General features: G+C 42.6%; 1 protein-coding gene across 1 annotated transcript in view; it reads right to left on the bottom strand.

Annotated features, from left to right (window-relative positions):
- pold1 (polymerase (DNA directed), delta 1, catalytic subunit) overlaps nucleotides 1-12,715 on the bottom strand; it is a 236,006-nt gene that overhangs the window by 205,671 nt on the left and 17,620 nt on the right. Inside the window, exons 4-6 of the mRNA XM_072271908.1 lie at nucleotides 10,578-10,718; nucleotides 8,823-8,948; nucleotides 6,994-7,162 (exon numbers count right to left, since the gene is read on the bottom strand). Of these exons, the coding sequence (XP_072128009.1) occupies nucleotides 6,994-7,162; nucleotides 8,823-8,948; nucleotides 10,578-10,718 (436 nt within the window). The remainder of the gene's footprint in view (nucleotides 1-6,993; nucleotides 7,163-8,822; nucleotides 8,949-10,577; nucleotides 10,719-12,715) is intronic.

Here is a 12,715-nt window from a genome sequence, read left to right as displayed (position 1 = left end):
GTAGTTTTGGTCCCCGATGGTGGACGCTGCTTTCCTGCAACAGCACTCCATTTAGAGGTGCTCAGTGGTGGAGAAGGATGCACCTCTGATGGACTGGGCAGCATCCTCTACATTTTGTGGGATATTCCATTCAAGGACATTGGTGTTTCCATACCAGGCCATTATGCAATCGGCCTATACACTCTCCACCAAACATCTATAGAAGTTTGTCAAAGTTTTGGATGTCACGCCAAATCCTCACAAACTTCTAAGTATAGGCACTGTTGTTCTTCATAATGGCACTTATGTGCTGGAGCCAGGAAGATCCTCTAAAATGATAACACCAAGCAATTTAAAGTTGCAGACTCTCTCCACTTCATGAGGACTGGCTCATGGACATCTGGTTTTCTCCTCCTGAAGCCAATAATTAGCTCCTTGGTCTTTCTGACATTGTGAGAGGTTGTTGTGGTACCAGATTTTCAATCTCCCTCCTAGATGTTGATTCATCATCACGTTTGATTTGGTCAACAGTGGTGTTGGCAGCAAACTTGAATATGGCATTGGAGCTGTGCTTAGTCTCAAGTCACAAGTACAAAGCAAGCAGAGCAGGGGCTAGGCACACAGCCTTGTGGTGCCCTTGTGCTGCCCTTGTGCTGATGGAGATGTGGAGGAGGTGTTTTTGCCAATCTGAACTGAATGGGGTTTGCAAGTGAGGAAATCCAGAATCCAATTGCACAAGGAGGTGTTGAGGCCTTGAAGTTTATTGATCAGTTTTGAGGGGATGGTACTATTGAATGCTGAGCTGTAGTCAATGAAGAGCATCCTGATGTGTGCATCTTCACTGTCCAGATGTTCCAAGGTTGAGTGAAAAAGCCAATGAAATGGCATCTACGGTTGACCTGTTGTGACGGTAGACAAACCGCAGTGAATCCAAGTCGCTTCTCAGGCTGGAGTTGATATGTTTCATCACATCTTCACAAAGCACTTCATCACAGTGAATGTAAGTGCTGCTAGACGATAGTCACTGAGGCAGGATACCACATTCTTCTTAGGCACTGTATAATTGAAGCCTGCTTGAAGCAAGTGGGTACCGCAGACTGCCAAAGCGAAAGGTTCAAGGTCTCGGTGAACACTCCAGCCAGTTGATCAGCACGTCTTTAATACTTGGCCACGTACCCCAATCTGGGTTGGATGCTTTCTGTAGGTTCATCCTCCTGAAGAATGCTCTCACGTCAGCCTCAGAGACTAAAGTCACAGGGTCATCAGGGCAGTGGGAGTTTGTGAAGGTTCCTCCATGTATTGACAGTCAAAGCAAGCATAGAAGGCATTGAGCTCATCTGGAAGCAAAGCCCTGTTGTCACCTATTTCACTTGATTTCACTTTGCAAGAGGTAATAGCATTCAAGCCCTGCATCAGCTGTTGAGCATCCTGCAGTCCGAAACATTTAATCCAAAATTCCCACCACATGAGGTGGCTTTCTGGAAATTGTACCTATACTTCTTGTATCTTACTTGGTTGCCAGATATGAATGCCACTGATCAGGCCCTCAAAAGATTGCAGATCTCATGGTTCATCAAGGACTTCTGCTTGAGGAAGATTCTGAATGATTTTGTGTGGGCATACTCATCTGCCATTACTTTTATAAAATCCGTGACAACCATGGTGCGTTCATTCAGACCCTCTGTGTCCTTGAACACGGCCCAGTCCACCGACTCAAAGCAATCTTGTAGCTACTCCTCTACCTCCCGCGACCACTCCTTTGCTATCCTCATCTCTGGAGCTTTGCTTTAGCCTGTGCCTATACGTAGGTAAGAGGACAGCCAAATAATCAGATTTCACAAAATGTGATCTAGGCCTGGAATAGTAGGCATTTCTAATCACAGGATAGCAGTGGTCAAGTGTGTTGGGACCCCTGGTGCTGCAGGTTATATGTTGATAATAACTGGGCAGAGATGTCTTCAAACAAACCTGATTGAAGTCCCCGACAATGATCTGAAAGGCGTCAGGGTCGTCTATTTCTTGTTTGGTGATGGCAGCACTCGATATCTTGAGTGCGTGATTAACACTGGGCTTTGGTCGGTATGTAAACTGCAGTCAGGATCACAGAGAAGAACTCTCTTGGCAAGTCAAATGGTCAGCACATAACGTCTGAGTACAACAAAGAGTTGATCAAGGATTTTACAGCGCTTGTGTTCTCTGATTGAGGTTCAATTACTACTGTTGGCTGCAAGGAGTTTGACCACATGGGTTTCCTTGGGTGCTCTAGTTTCCTCCCACATTCCAAAGACGTACAGGTCAGGGTTAGTAGGTTGTGGACATGTTCTGTTGGCACCAGAAGTGAGGCAACTCTTGCAGGCTGCCACCAGCACATCCTCGGATTGTGTTGGTCGATACTGACGCATTTTAAAGGAAGATTAGCTCAGGCAGGAGATAATACCAGGCATGACTAACCTCTCAAAGCGCTCGATCACAGTAGATCATATCGCAGTCCAACAAACAGTAGCAGTAACTTTGGTTTATATTAAGTGTACAAGGAGGCCCAGAACTCAGACAAGAGCAGTAGTGGTAAAGGGATTAGTGTGTGTGTGTGTGTGTGTGGGGGGGGTGAGGAGAGGCAAAAAGGGTGGAACTTGTCCACAAAGTGAAAGGGTGGGTGCCAGAGAACAGAGCCCATGTAACCTTGGACAGTTCAATTCCTGCCATTCTCTGTAAGGTGTTTGTACACTCTCCCAGTGACCGTGTGGGTTTCCTCCCACATTCCAAAGACATACTGGTTAGGGTTATTAAGTTGTGGGCATGCTCAGTTTGTGCTAGAAGCATGGTGACACTTGTGGGCTGCTCAGAGTACATCCCTGGACTGCTCTAGTCGTTAACGCAAATGAACCATTTCACTGTATGGTTCAATGCTTCATGTGACAAATAAAGAAAATCTTTATAATTGCATTTAGTCTTACAGTGATGAGGGTTTCAGCGTCAGACAATGACACAAAGGGGAACACAGCCAAGTCTTAACGATGACAAGAAGCCCATCTTGAGGCCAAAGGTGACAACAATGTTTCAAATGGTTCGGTTCAGCTTCAGGCAGTTGTCAGAGACGGGGGAATGAAGTCACTGTGAGAATCAAAGGTAAGTGCATCCACACAGCACCCATATTCTGTAGGTTCAGAGCACAAAACAACTCAACTAACATCATCATCAGACCTGTCGAACACTTCCCATCACCACTCGCTGCGGGTTTGCTGGTATTGACATGATTTGGCCACAACACCCAAATGGATCAAAAATAAATGAACAGAATCAGTATCTTATTTAAAAAAAACACAATCTTGGTGCAGGTAGTGCAAAAATCTCCACGACATCTGCCACTACAAAGCTGACATCAGCCAGTTTGGTTAGAACAGTAATGGAAACTGCAAGCAGTTTCAAACTCCTGGAAATGCACATGTCACACAGCTTCTAATGGTCCCACAACACATCTTCTATGGTCAAGAAAGCTCACCAATGCTTCTACTTTCTTGAGGAGGCTGAAGAGACCTGGACTATGCACATCAGTACTCACGACCTTCTACAAGTGTGCAGTGGGACAGCAGCCTAACGTGCTGCATTACCATGTGGTACGGAAACTTCACTGCGGTGTACAGGAGGGCTCTACAACTGGTAGTGAAAACTGCCCAACATCAGCCATCAAGGATATATACACACACACACAGAAAGATGCCAGAAAAAAGGCCCGCAATATCATGAAGAATCCCACCCACCCTGCTCATAGCCCTGGAGTAACAATCATTTCACTCTCCTTTACACTTGACTGTGAAGAATGAGCAAGCAATTGTGATGTGGGAGACAGCAAAGCATTTTATGCCTGAACTTTGAACTTTTCAATTTTGAAGGATGCTTGAGGTGCAAAATGACAACTGCATCTGAACTTGACTTTGTTAAATTATTCTACAATGTACTTGGCTCTCTGCACTAAAAATAAACAGTATAAGTGGTGGAAACTGAACCCACTTTCTATCACTGGTAATTTTTTTTTTAAATTCGGGTTTCTTCCCCTTTCCTTTCCAGACTGGATGAACAGTCTCAACCCACAACATTGACTGTTTATTCCCCACCATCGATGCTGCCCGACCTGCTGAGCTCCTCCAGCATTTTGTGTGCGTTCCTCTGCCATTTCCATAGTTCAGGGATGCCCCCTAGAGGCAAAAGCCCAACACTGCAACTGCCCCACAAAGAAAAGGTGAGATTACAGCATAAAAAACCTCCCTAATGTTCAAATTGCTTATCAAAGTGCATACACCATACACAACTGTGAGATTCATCTTCTTGCAGGCACCCACAAAACAAAGAAACACAATAAACCACATGTAACGTTCCGTTATATTGGCTCGTGAATGTCTAGGGGAAATCCCACCCAGCACCTGCTTCAACACTTCCTTCAGGGTCAATCGTCACCTGAATCAATCACAAACATCAATCATCAGCCAGCACACCCAGTAAATTTTAACACATACACTTTATAGATATTACTAATTCTAGGGCATTAATATACATTTGATACAGAGAGGAAAGTAATGGGGAAAAAAAAGGCGCCAACGCTTATCAAAGTCCAAGCTCTTTGCGCGCTACCGTTGGAGCTCAAGTTCGACGTCAGAGGACCACCCGAATTCCGTCGACCCACGGCTCAGGACCACCCGAAGTGATTGACCGGAGCCTCTCCGCACGTCCGCCGTCCTCCTCGTCTCTCCTCCGACTCCCCGCCAAAACTCAGTCCACAGTCATATCATACAGCATGGCATCCGAAAACAAAACGATACATAACCACCCATTGGCTAATAGAACCTGGTTATCTCATTTAAAGTAAAACAAACTGTTAGCGCAAACTCTCTGCAGCATTAAAACACAACAAAGCCGCATTCCACAGATTAACATAACAAAATCGCCATTTTAAATGTAACAAAAGAAAGACCTCGTACACACAAAGACCGACGAACATCCAATGTGCAAAAGAGGACAAAGTGTGCAAATAATAAAAAAGAGTAAGCAAATAAAACATAGAACCCAGCTGCAGGGTCCGTGAAGGTAAGTCTGTGGCTGTGGAGTCAGTAGAGCACTGAGGCAAATGAAGCCAGTCCAGGAGCCCAATAGCTACAGGGCAACAACTACTCCCAAGCCTAGCAACATGGCATCCAGCTCTCCTACCCCTCTCACCCGATGGTAGTAGCAAGAAGATAGGAAGACTGGCCAAACACATGATGAACACCGGTTCATTTTCTGCTCTCAAGTCTCCACGCTTTAATCTGGGTCTACATTTTTAAATCGATGCGGAGCAGTGGATGCGAACACCAGTTCATTTTCAGCTTTCAGGCCCCAACACTTTAATCCCTGCCAGTGATGGCCAACCTCCCTCTTGAAGGTGCCATACCTGATAGACAGGTTGGCTGAATTCTTCAGGAGATCATATGATCGGACATCGAAACACAGTGAAAAGCATCATTGATGTCAACAACCAACACAGACCAAGGGTGCGCCGGAAGCAGCCCACAAGTGTCGCCATACCTCTGGTGCCAAAATAGCACGCCCACAACTTATCAGCCCCAACCATTACTTTGGGGTGTGGGAGGAAATCAGAGTACCTGAAGGAAACTCACACAGTTCACAGGGAGAACGTACAAACTCCTTACAGGCAGTAGCAGCAACTGAACCCCAACCATTGACACTGTAAAGTGTTACCCTAGCCACTATAATACCATGCTGCTCTTAATTGTCTTTCTGCATAACACTCTGTAAACATATCACTATATTCGCCATCCTGCTATTGCTTTTACCTCAATATACTTCTGTTTGATATGATTCATCCAAATGGCATGGAAACATTTTTCACTGGATCTTAGTACATGTGACAATAAACTATTTTACCCAAAAAAAGTGAGAAACCACCATAATGTCAGAGGAATTGCCGCTCACTTGAGACTTTTAAAATTCAAAGATTCAAAAAAACTTTATTGTCATTCTAACTGTACATCAGCTCTGCAGGGCAGAATGAGACAGCGTTTCTCAGGAGCAGTGCAATCATAACATAACAAACGCAACACTAAATAATAAACATAATAATAAATAGTAAAACACAACAGCCACATGTCAGTTAAAATCAAGTTATAAGTGTCCAGTGCAAGTTAAAAGTGTCCAAAGTCCTGCCTGAAAGATACAGTGACACAAAATCAAATGGCAAAAAAGGCTCCTCCTAGTATCCTGGCCCTATGTATCCCTCAATTCATATCTACTAAACAGATTATCAGGTTCAAGAACAGCTACTTCCCTTCAAATACTTGTGTTAGTGGTGAGGGTTCTGCTGATTTTGTTCAAGAACTCAAGAGATTTTACAAATGCTAGAAATCCAAAGTAACAACACACACACACACGCATGCGTTTTGGGTCGATCTTAAGAGTGGGGGAGGTGGTCAGCACAAAATCATGGGCCAAAGGGCCTGTATTGTGTTGTGATGTTGTGTTCTATCAATCCTAATCACTACAGTTTAGCAACACAATGGCCACCTTGATTACTTTGCACTTTTTTGTTATAATTGTGCTCTTTCTTGTAAAATTTCAGCACAAATTATGGTTTTTTTTGTGAGTGGTGCTTATATTCTGCTAAGTGCCTGTTATGCAGCTGCAAGTTAAGTTTTTCATTGTATCTGTGCATCTGAGAATAATGACTCTGACTCCAAGGTCGCTGTAGGACCTAACTGTGCAGAAATTAGCTGTTTCCTACATGATGCAAGATTCAAATTTATTTATCACTTGTACATCGAAGCATACAGTGCAATGCATTGTTTGTGTTAACAACCAACACATCCGAGGTGGCACTGGGGGCATCCCGCAAATGTCGCCAGCCATTCCAGACCTACGATTCACTTCAAAAGTACTTTATATCAGATGTCAAGTCTTAATACGCAGATGTCATAAACAACATTTCTTAATCAATTGCTTTAACACTCACACAGGAACAGTAAATACCTGATTTCAAAGTCTATGTTGGCCTCATATGCTTGATAGTTGGACATTGGCGTTAAGCCAAAGCGGAAACCTTGCTCCAGCAGGCGTTTAGCTGGGGCAATGAGACGAGGTAGTGCCATTGTGATTTTCAAGAATGGTGACTTCTTGTTTCCCCCATAGCAGTACATATCTGTAACAGCACGTTCATCCATTAGAGGCAACCACTCAGTAACATTTTTATTTTATTTATTTAGAGATGCAGAACAGAACAACCCCTTCTGGCCACCCAGGAACCCACCTATTTAACCTGAGCCTAATCATGGGACAATTTACAGTGACCAATTAACCTACTGACCCATATATCTTTGGACTGTGGGAGGAAACCGGAACACCCGGAGAAAACCCACACAGTCATGGCGAGAACATACAAACTCCTTACAGTCAATGCCAAAACTGCACTCTGAACTCCGACACCCCAAGCAGGTCCTATTCCACGCCAACCAAGATATCTATCTGAGATGGTCCCATTTATCTACTTTTGCCCTGAATGAAAAAGTTACCCCCCACCCCCACCCAGTCTCTTTTACATCTTTCTCCTCTCACTCAATCTACCCTGGGGGAGAAAAAAAAAAGGACTGTGACCATCCACCTTATCAATGTCCATCATGATCTTATAAACCTCTATAAAGTCACTCATCAACCTCCTATACTCCAAGGAATAAAGACCCACACGGCCCAGTTTCACCTTATAAGGAGTTTTCACTGGTTGGGATAAGCTTTGAAATATCATAAAGGGATATGAAAGGAGTTATTGAACTGGATTTTTTTTCTTTATAATCTAAAGAGCCACAGAGCAACACAGGCCTTTCAGCCCAGTTCATCCATCCCAACCAACATGACCATTTAAATGAGTCTTTTTGCCCCAGCATTCCCCTAAATCTTTCCCATCAGTATACTTCATTGGGCAGCTTGTTCCACATACACACCACCCTCTGCATTAGGTTGCCCTTTAGTTCCATTTTAACCCCTTCCCCACTCACCTTGAACCTATGCTCTAGTTTTTAATTCCATTATTCTGAGAAAAACAAAGACAGCATTCACCCTATCTATGCCACTCCATAAATTCACTTCTGCAAGTCCTATGCGTGAAGGAATAAAGTCCCAGGCTGTCCACCCTCTCCCAGTAACTCAGGCCCTCAACTCCTGGCAATATGCTCATAGACTTTCTTTGCACTCTTTCCAGCTTAATGACAGATTCACTCTAAAAGGTAAACAAAACTGCACACAATTCTCCAGATACAGCCTCACCAACATCCTATAGACCTAACATAACGTCCCATTGCCTGACAGAATTCACTCTTCTCCAGTGTCTGCACAATCTCCCTCCTCCAGCAACGTACAAGTTTTTGTCAGTTCAGAAAGACTTCTGATCATCCGCCTCTTACTACTTTTAGACTTCCTGATGCTCCTCAGGGCAAGTTTTTGGCCCTTCTCAGTCGCAGAGAAATACAGCATGAAACAAACCATTCAGCCCAATTCAACCATCACAATTCAACTTGATGTCAACCATCGTCTATGTTTGACCCATATCCTTCTGAACCCTCCTATCCATGTACAATTCAAAAATATCTTTTGAATTTTAAACACAAGAGATTCTGCAGATGACAGATATCTTGAGCAACACAGACAAAACGCTGGAGGAACTCAGCAGGTCAGGCAGCATCTATGGAGGGGCATAAGCAGTCAACGTTTCAGGCCAAGGTTCCTCTAGCATTGTGTGTGAATTTTGGTGTCCCAGCCATTACATAAGACAATAATTGGAGGTCATCTATATTGAATATCATACTCACTCTCTTTCAGACAGATATCAACTGCCAGTACTGCTTGAGAGATGTTATCCTTGTTTGACCTCATGTCCTTAATCACAATGCTATTCAGCTCCCGTTGAAATTCATGGAGATGCTCTGGACCGAAACCTGCCATAGGAATCGTTATGGGGTTAATTAAACTAAACCCAAGGAATTGTTACAGGGTTAATTAAACTGAAGCCAACTGAGTGGATACTTGGGCATGTTACAAGTGTGATGGCAATTGACACATCGCCGCAATGAGAAATCACGACGGGCATTTTATTTAAAATGCAAAAGTACTGAGTGTACAATCAATGCCAGGTAATGGGTTGGGCAGCAGCCATTCAACTCTGACACTCAACATTTCCAACACTAGCAGAGGTTCAAAACGAATCATCAAAGTGCACACGTTACCATATACTATCCCTAGATTCATTTTCTTGCGGGCATTCACAGTAAAAGAAACACAATAGAATCAATGAAAAACAGCACTCAAAGACTGGCAAGCAACAAATATGCAAAAGACAACAAACTTTTTTCACTGTGACCATGCTCTTTATCAAATTACGGTATTGCTTTGCACTGCTGTAACTATAAGTTATAATTATGTGGTCTTGTCAGTGTTAGTCTTTGGTTTGTCCTGTTTTTTTTGTGATATCACTCTGGAGGAACATTGTATCATTTCTTAATGCATGCATTTCTAAATGACAATAAACGAGGACCGAGTGTCCTCATAATCTAATCTAATCTAAACTATGCAAATACAGTAAATAGATACACACAAACATACAAATGAATAGATAGATGAATTAATTAATTAATTACATAAATATTGAGAACATGAGTTGTAGAATTCTTGAAAGTGAGTCTGTAAGTTGTGGTATCAATTCAGAGTAGAGGTCATTGAAGTTATACCTGCCAGTTCAGCAAGAGATATGCAAGGTCCTTTGCAGTTTGGTTGCCAAAAATTAACACCAATTCACACCCTACTCCCTGCATCTCGTTCTGCGCTAGCCCCCAGCTCAGGAGCGAACTGCCAGCTAACTGCATTGTTCAGATTGGCAAGCTGCCTTCACCTCGACTGTGCATTGCAATGCAGAGGTACAGAACAAACTGGAGGCTAAACGTTGGCCTCACACTCAACTAACAACTATCCAGGGTAGAGTAAAGTCGTGCCAAGCTAGTGGACCAGGTCAACTTTGCACCTTCTTGGCATACAAGAATGTAGAACAGCCTGCCCTTCAACCCACAATGTTGTGCCGACTTTTAAACTACCTCAAGATCTACCTAATCCTTCCCTCCTGCATAGCCCTCCATTCTTCTTTCATCCATGTACCTATCTACAAGTCTCTTAAATGTCCCTAATCTGCTTCTACCACCACCCCTGGCAGTGTGATCCACGCATCGCCCTTATACTTTCCTCCTATCACCTTAAAATTATGCCCCCTTGAGTCATTTCCACTCTGAGGGGAAAAAAAAGTGCTATCCACTTGACCATCTTGCACACGAAAAGAAAATCTTATGCAGAGGGATTAGTTTCAGTAATGCAATAAGTTTGCACTAGTACAATGTGGAGGGGACTGAGTGCACATCTTGGTGAAAAAATGAGAGCAAACAATAACAGAGCTCATGTGTTATCTTGGACCTTGAAATGGTGATGCAGATATTTCTGCATCTCAAGTCTTTGTGTTGGATCACAGATTCAACAAGCCGGATAAACATTTTTTTGATAGTGTGTGGGTTTACATATCTCACCAGAAGGGGCTAGAACATAGAAGTATGGCATAAACCCGTGTATATGGCAGCAGACGCTGTTCCCTTCCATTGTAATTCCAAACATTCGTGTCACAGGAACAGGCCCCTGTTTATTCCCAGGCATTCCAGTAACGTAAGACCCTATAAGAGAAAGGAAAAGAAAATACAGTTATTAAAACTGGAATCTTTGTGGAACGTTGCTTTGTACAAAATGCTTAAATAGGCGGCAAGGTAGTGTAGCAGTTAGCACATCACCTTACAACATCAGTGATCAAGACTGGGATTCAAATGACCATTACACACACTATGTCAACAATCTTTCCCAACCAGAAATATATTTTCTACAGACATTTCATTGCAATCTATTAATACAGAATTGTCATATTAGTATCAAAAATTATACAGTGGATTGGAGTTCAATCCTCTGACAGGCATTTTGTGAAAGAGAGAAGCAGCTACAAGGTCTCATTGAGAATAAATTTACTTTGCAATAGAAATATTGGGGGTGGCATGGTAGTGGACCAATTAGTATGACGCTTTACAGTTTAACATTCAGGATACAATTCCTGCTGCGATATTTTCATTTAATTTGATTTATTACTCCCTCCATCTTTTTTTTTCTAAGTTTTCGATTTGATCAGAAAGTCAGTTTGTCTTTTTTTTTTTCGGTTGTATCCTCAAAATGGACTGTCCAGTCCCTTTTTTTTTTGTTTCTTTCCCCCCCCATATAGTGTAGTGGGTTTTTTTTCTTTTCATTTAAAACCCAATGTTTTTTTCTTTTCTCTTCATAAACTGATAAGAGGAGAACTGCTATTTTCATTTTTTTTAATTATGTATTTTATACTAGTTTAACAATATCTATGACCTTGACGATGTCTATCTTAATCTCGGTCTATATTGTTACCGATATATATATATTTGAGATAATTTTCCTCTTGATTGTATTTATGCTCTTTTTAAATCAATAAAAAGATTAATAAAGAACAATTCCCACTGCAATCCCTAAGGAGTTGTACATTCTCCCAGTGAATGCACGACTTTTCTCCCACATACATTGATTTAGAAAGGCCAATGTGCTTAAAGCTCTCTTTATGACCCTATCCTCCTGTGCCTCTACTTTCAAGTAATTGTGGATCTGTATTCCCAGATCTCTCTGTTCTACCGCACTCCTCAGTGTCTGTACAAGTCCTACCCTGGTTTGTTCTCTCCAAGTGCAACACCTCACACTTGTCTGCATTAAATTCCATCTGCCATTTTTCCAGTTGGTCCAGATCCCACTGCAAGCTTTGATAGCCTTCCTCGCTGTCCACTACACCCTCCCTCGCCCAATCGCGGTGTCATCTGCAAACCTGTTGATCCAATTTATGAAATTATCATCCAGGTCATTGATATAGATGACAAACAACAACAGACCCAGTACCGATCCCTGTGACAGATTACTAGTCACAGGCCTCCAGCCAAAGGCAACCCTCTACTACCACTCACAGGCTTCTCCCACAAAGCCAAAGTCTAATCAATTTACCACCTGACCCTGAATGCCGAATCACTGAACCTTTTAGGGCAACCTCGGTATTGTCAAAGGCCTTGCTAAAGTTCATGTACACAACATCCTCTGCCTTGCCTTCATCAACTTTCCTGGTAACTTCCTCAAAAAACCCTATAAGATTTGTTAGACCCAACTTACCATGCACAAAGTCAGTTTGACTATCTCTAATCAGTCCCTGTCTACCTAAATACTTATATATTGAGTCTGTAAAAATACCTTCCAATAACTTACTGATGACAGGCTCACAAGCATATAATTTCCTGGCTTATTCTCAGTCTTTCTTAAACAGAACAACATCTGCGAGGACCCTTGCAATTTATGTACTTGCCTCCCAGTAGTTCCCGAGGGAACACATTCTCAGGCCCTGGGGATTTATTAATTTGCCTCAAGACAGCAAACACCTCCTCCTCTTCTAATCTGTACATGGCCTTAATGTTATTTTGCCTCACTTCTATAGACCCTGTGTCCATCTCCTGAGTAAATACAGGGGCAAAAAAAAAAAAATCCATTCGAGATCTCCCCCAATTCTTTTGGCTCCACACATGGATTACCACTCTGATCTTCAAAGGGACCAATGTTGTCCCTTGCAATC

Source organism: Mobula birostris, chromosome 11 (genome assembly GCF_030028105.1).
Source record: "Mobula birostris isolate sMobBir1 chromosome 11, sMobBir1.hap1, whole genome shotgun sequence".
NCBI lineage: Eukaryota > Metazoa > Chordata > Chondrichthyes > Myliobatiformes > Myliobatidae > Mobula > Mobula birostris.
This window is presented reverse-complemented; position numbering and strand designations above follow the sequence as displayed.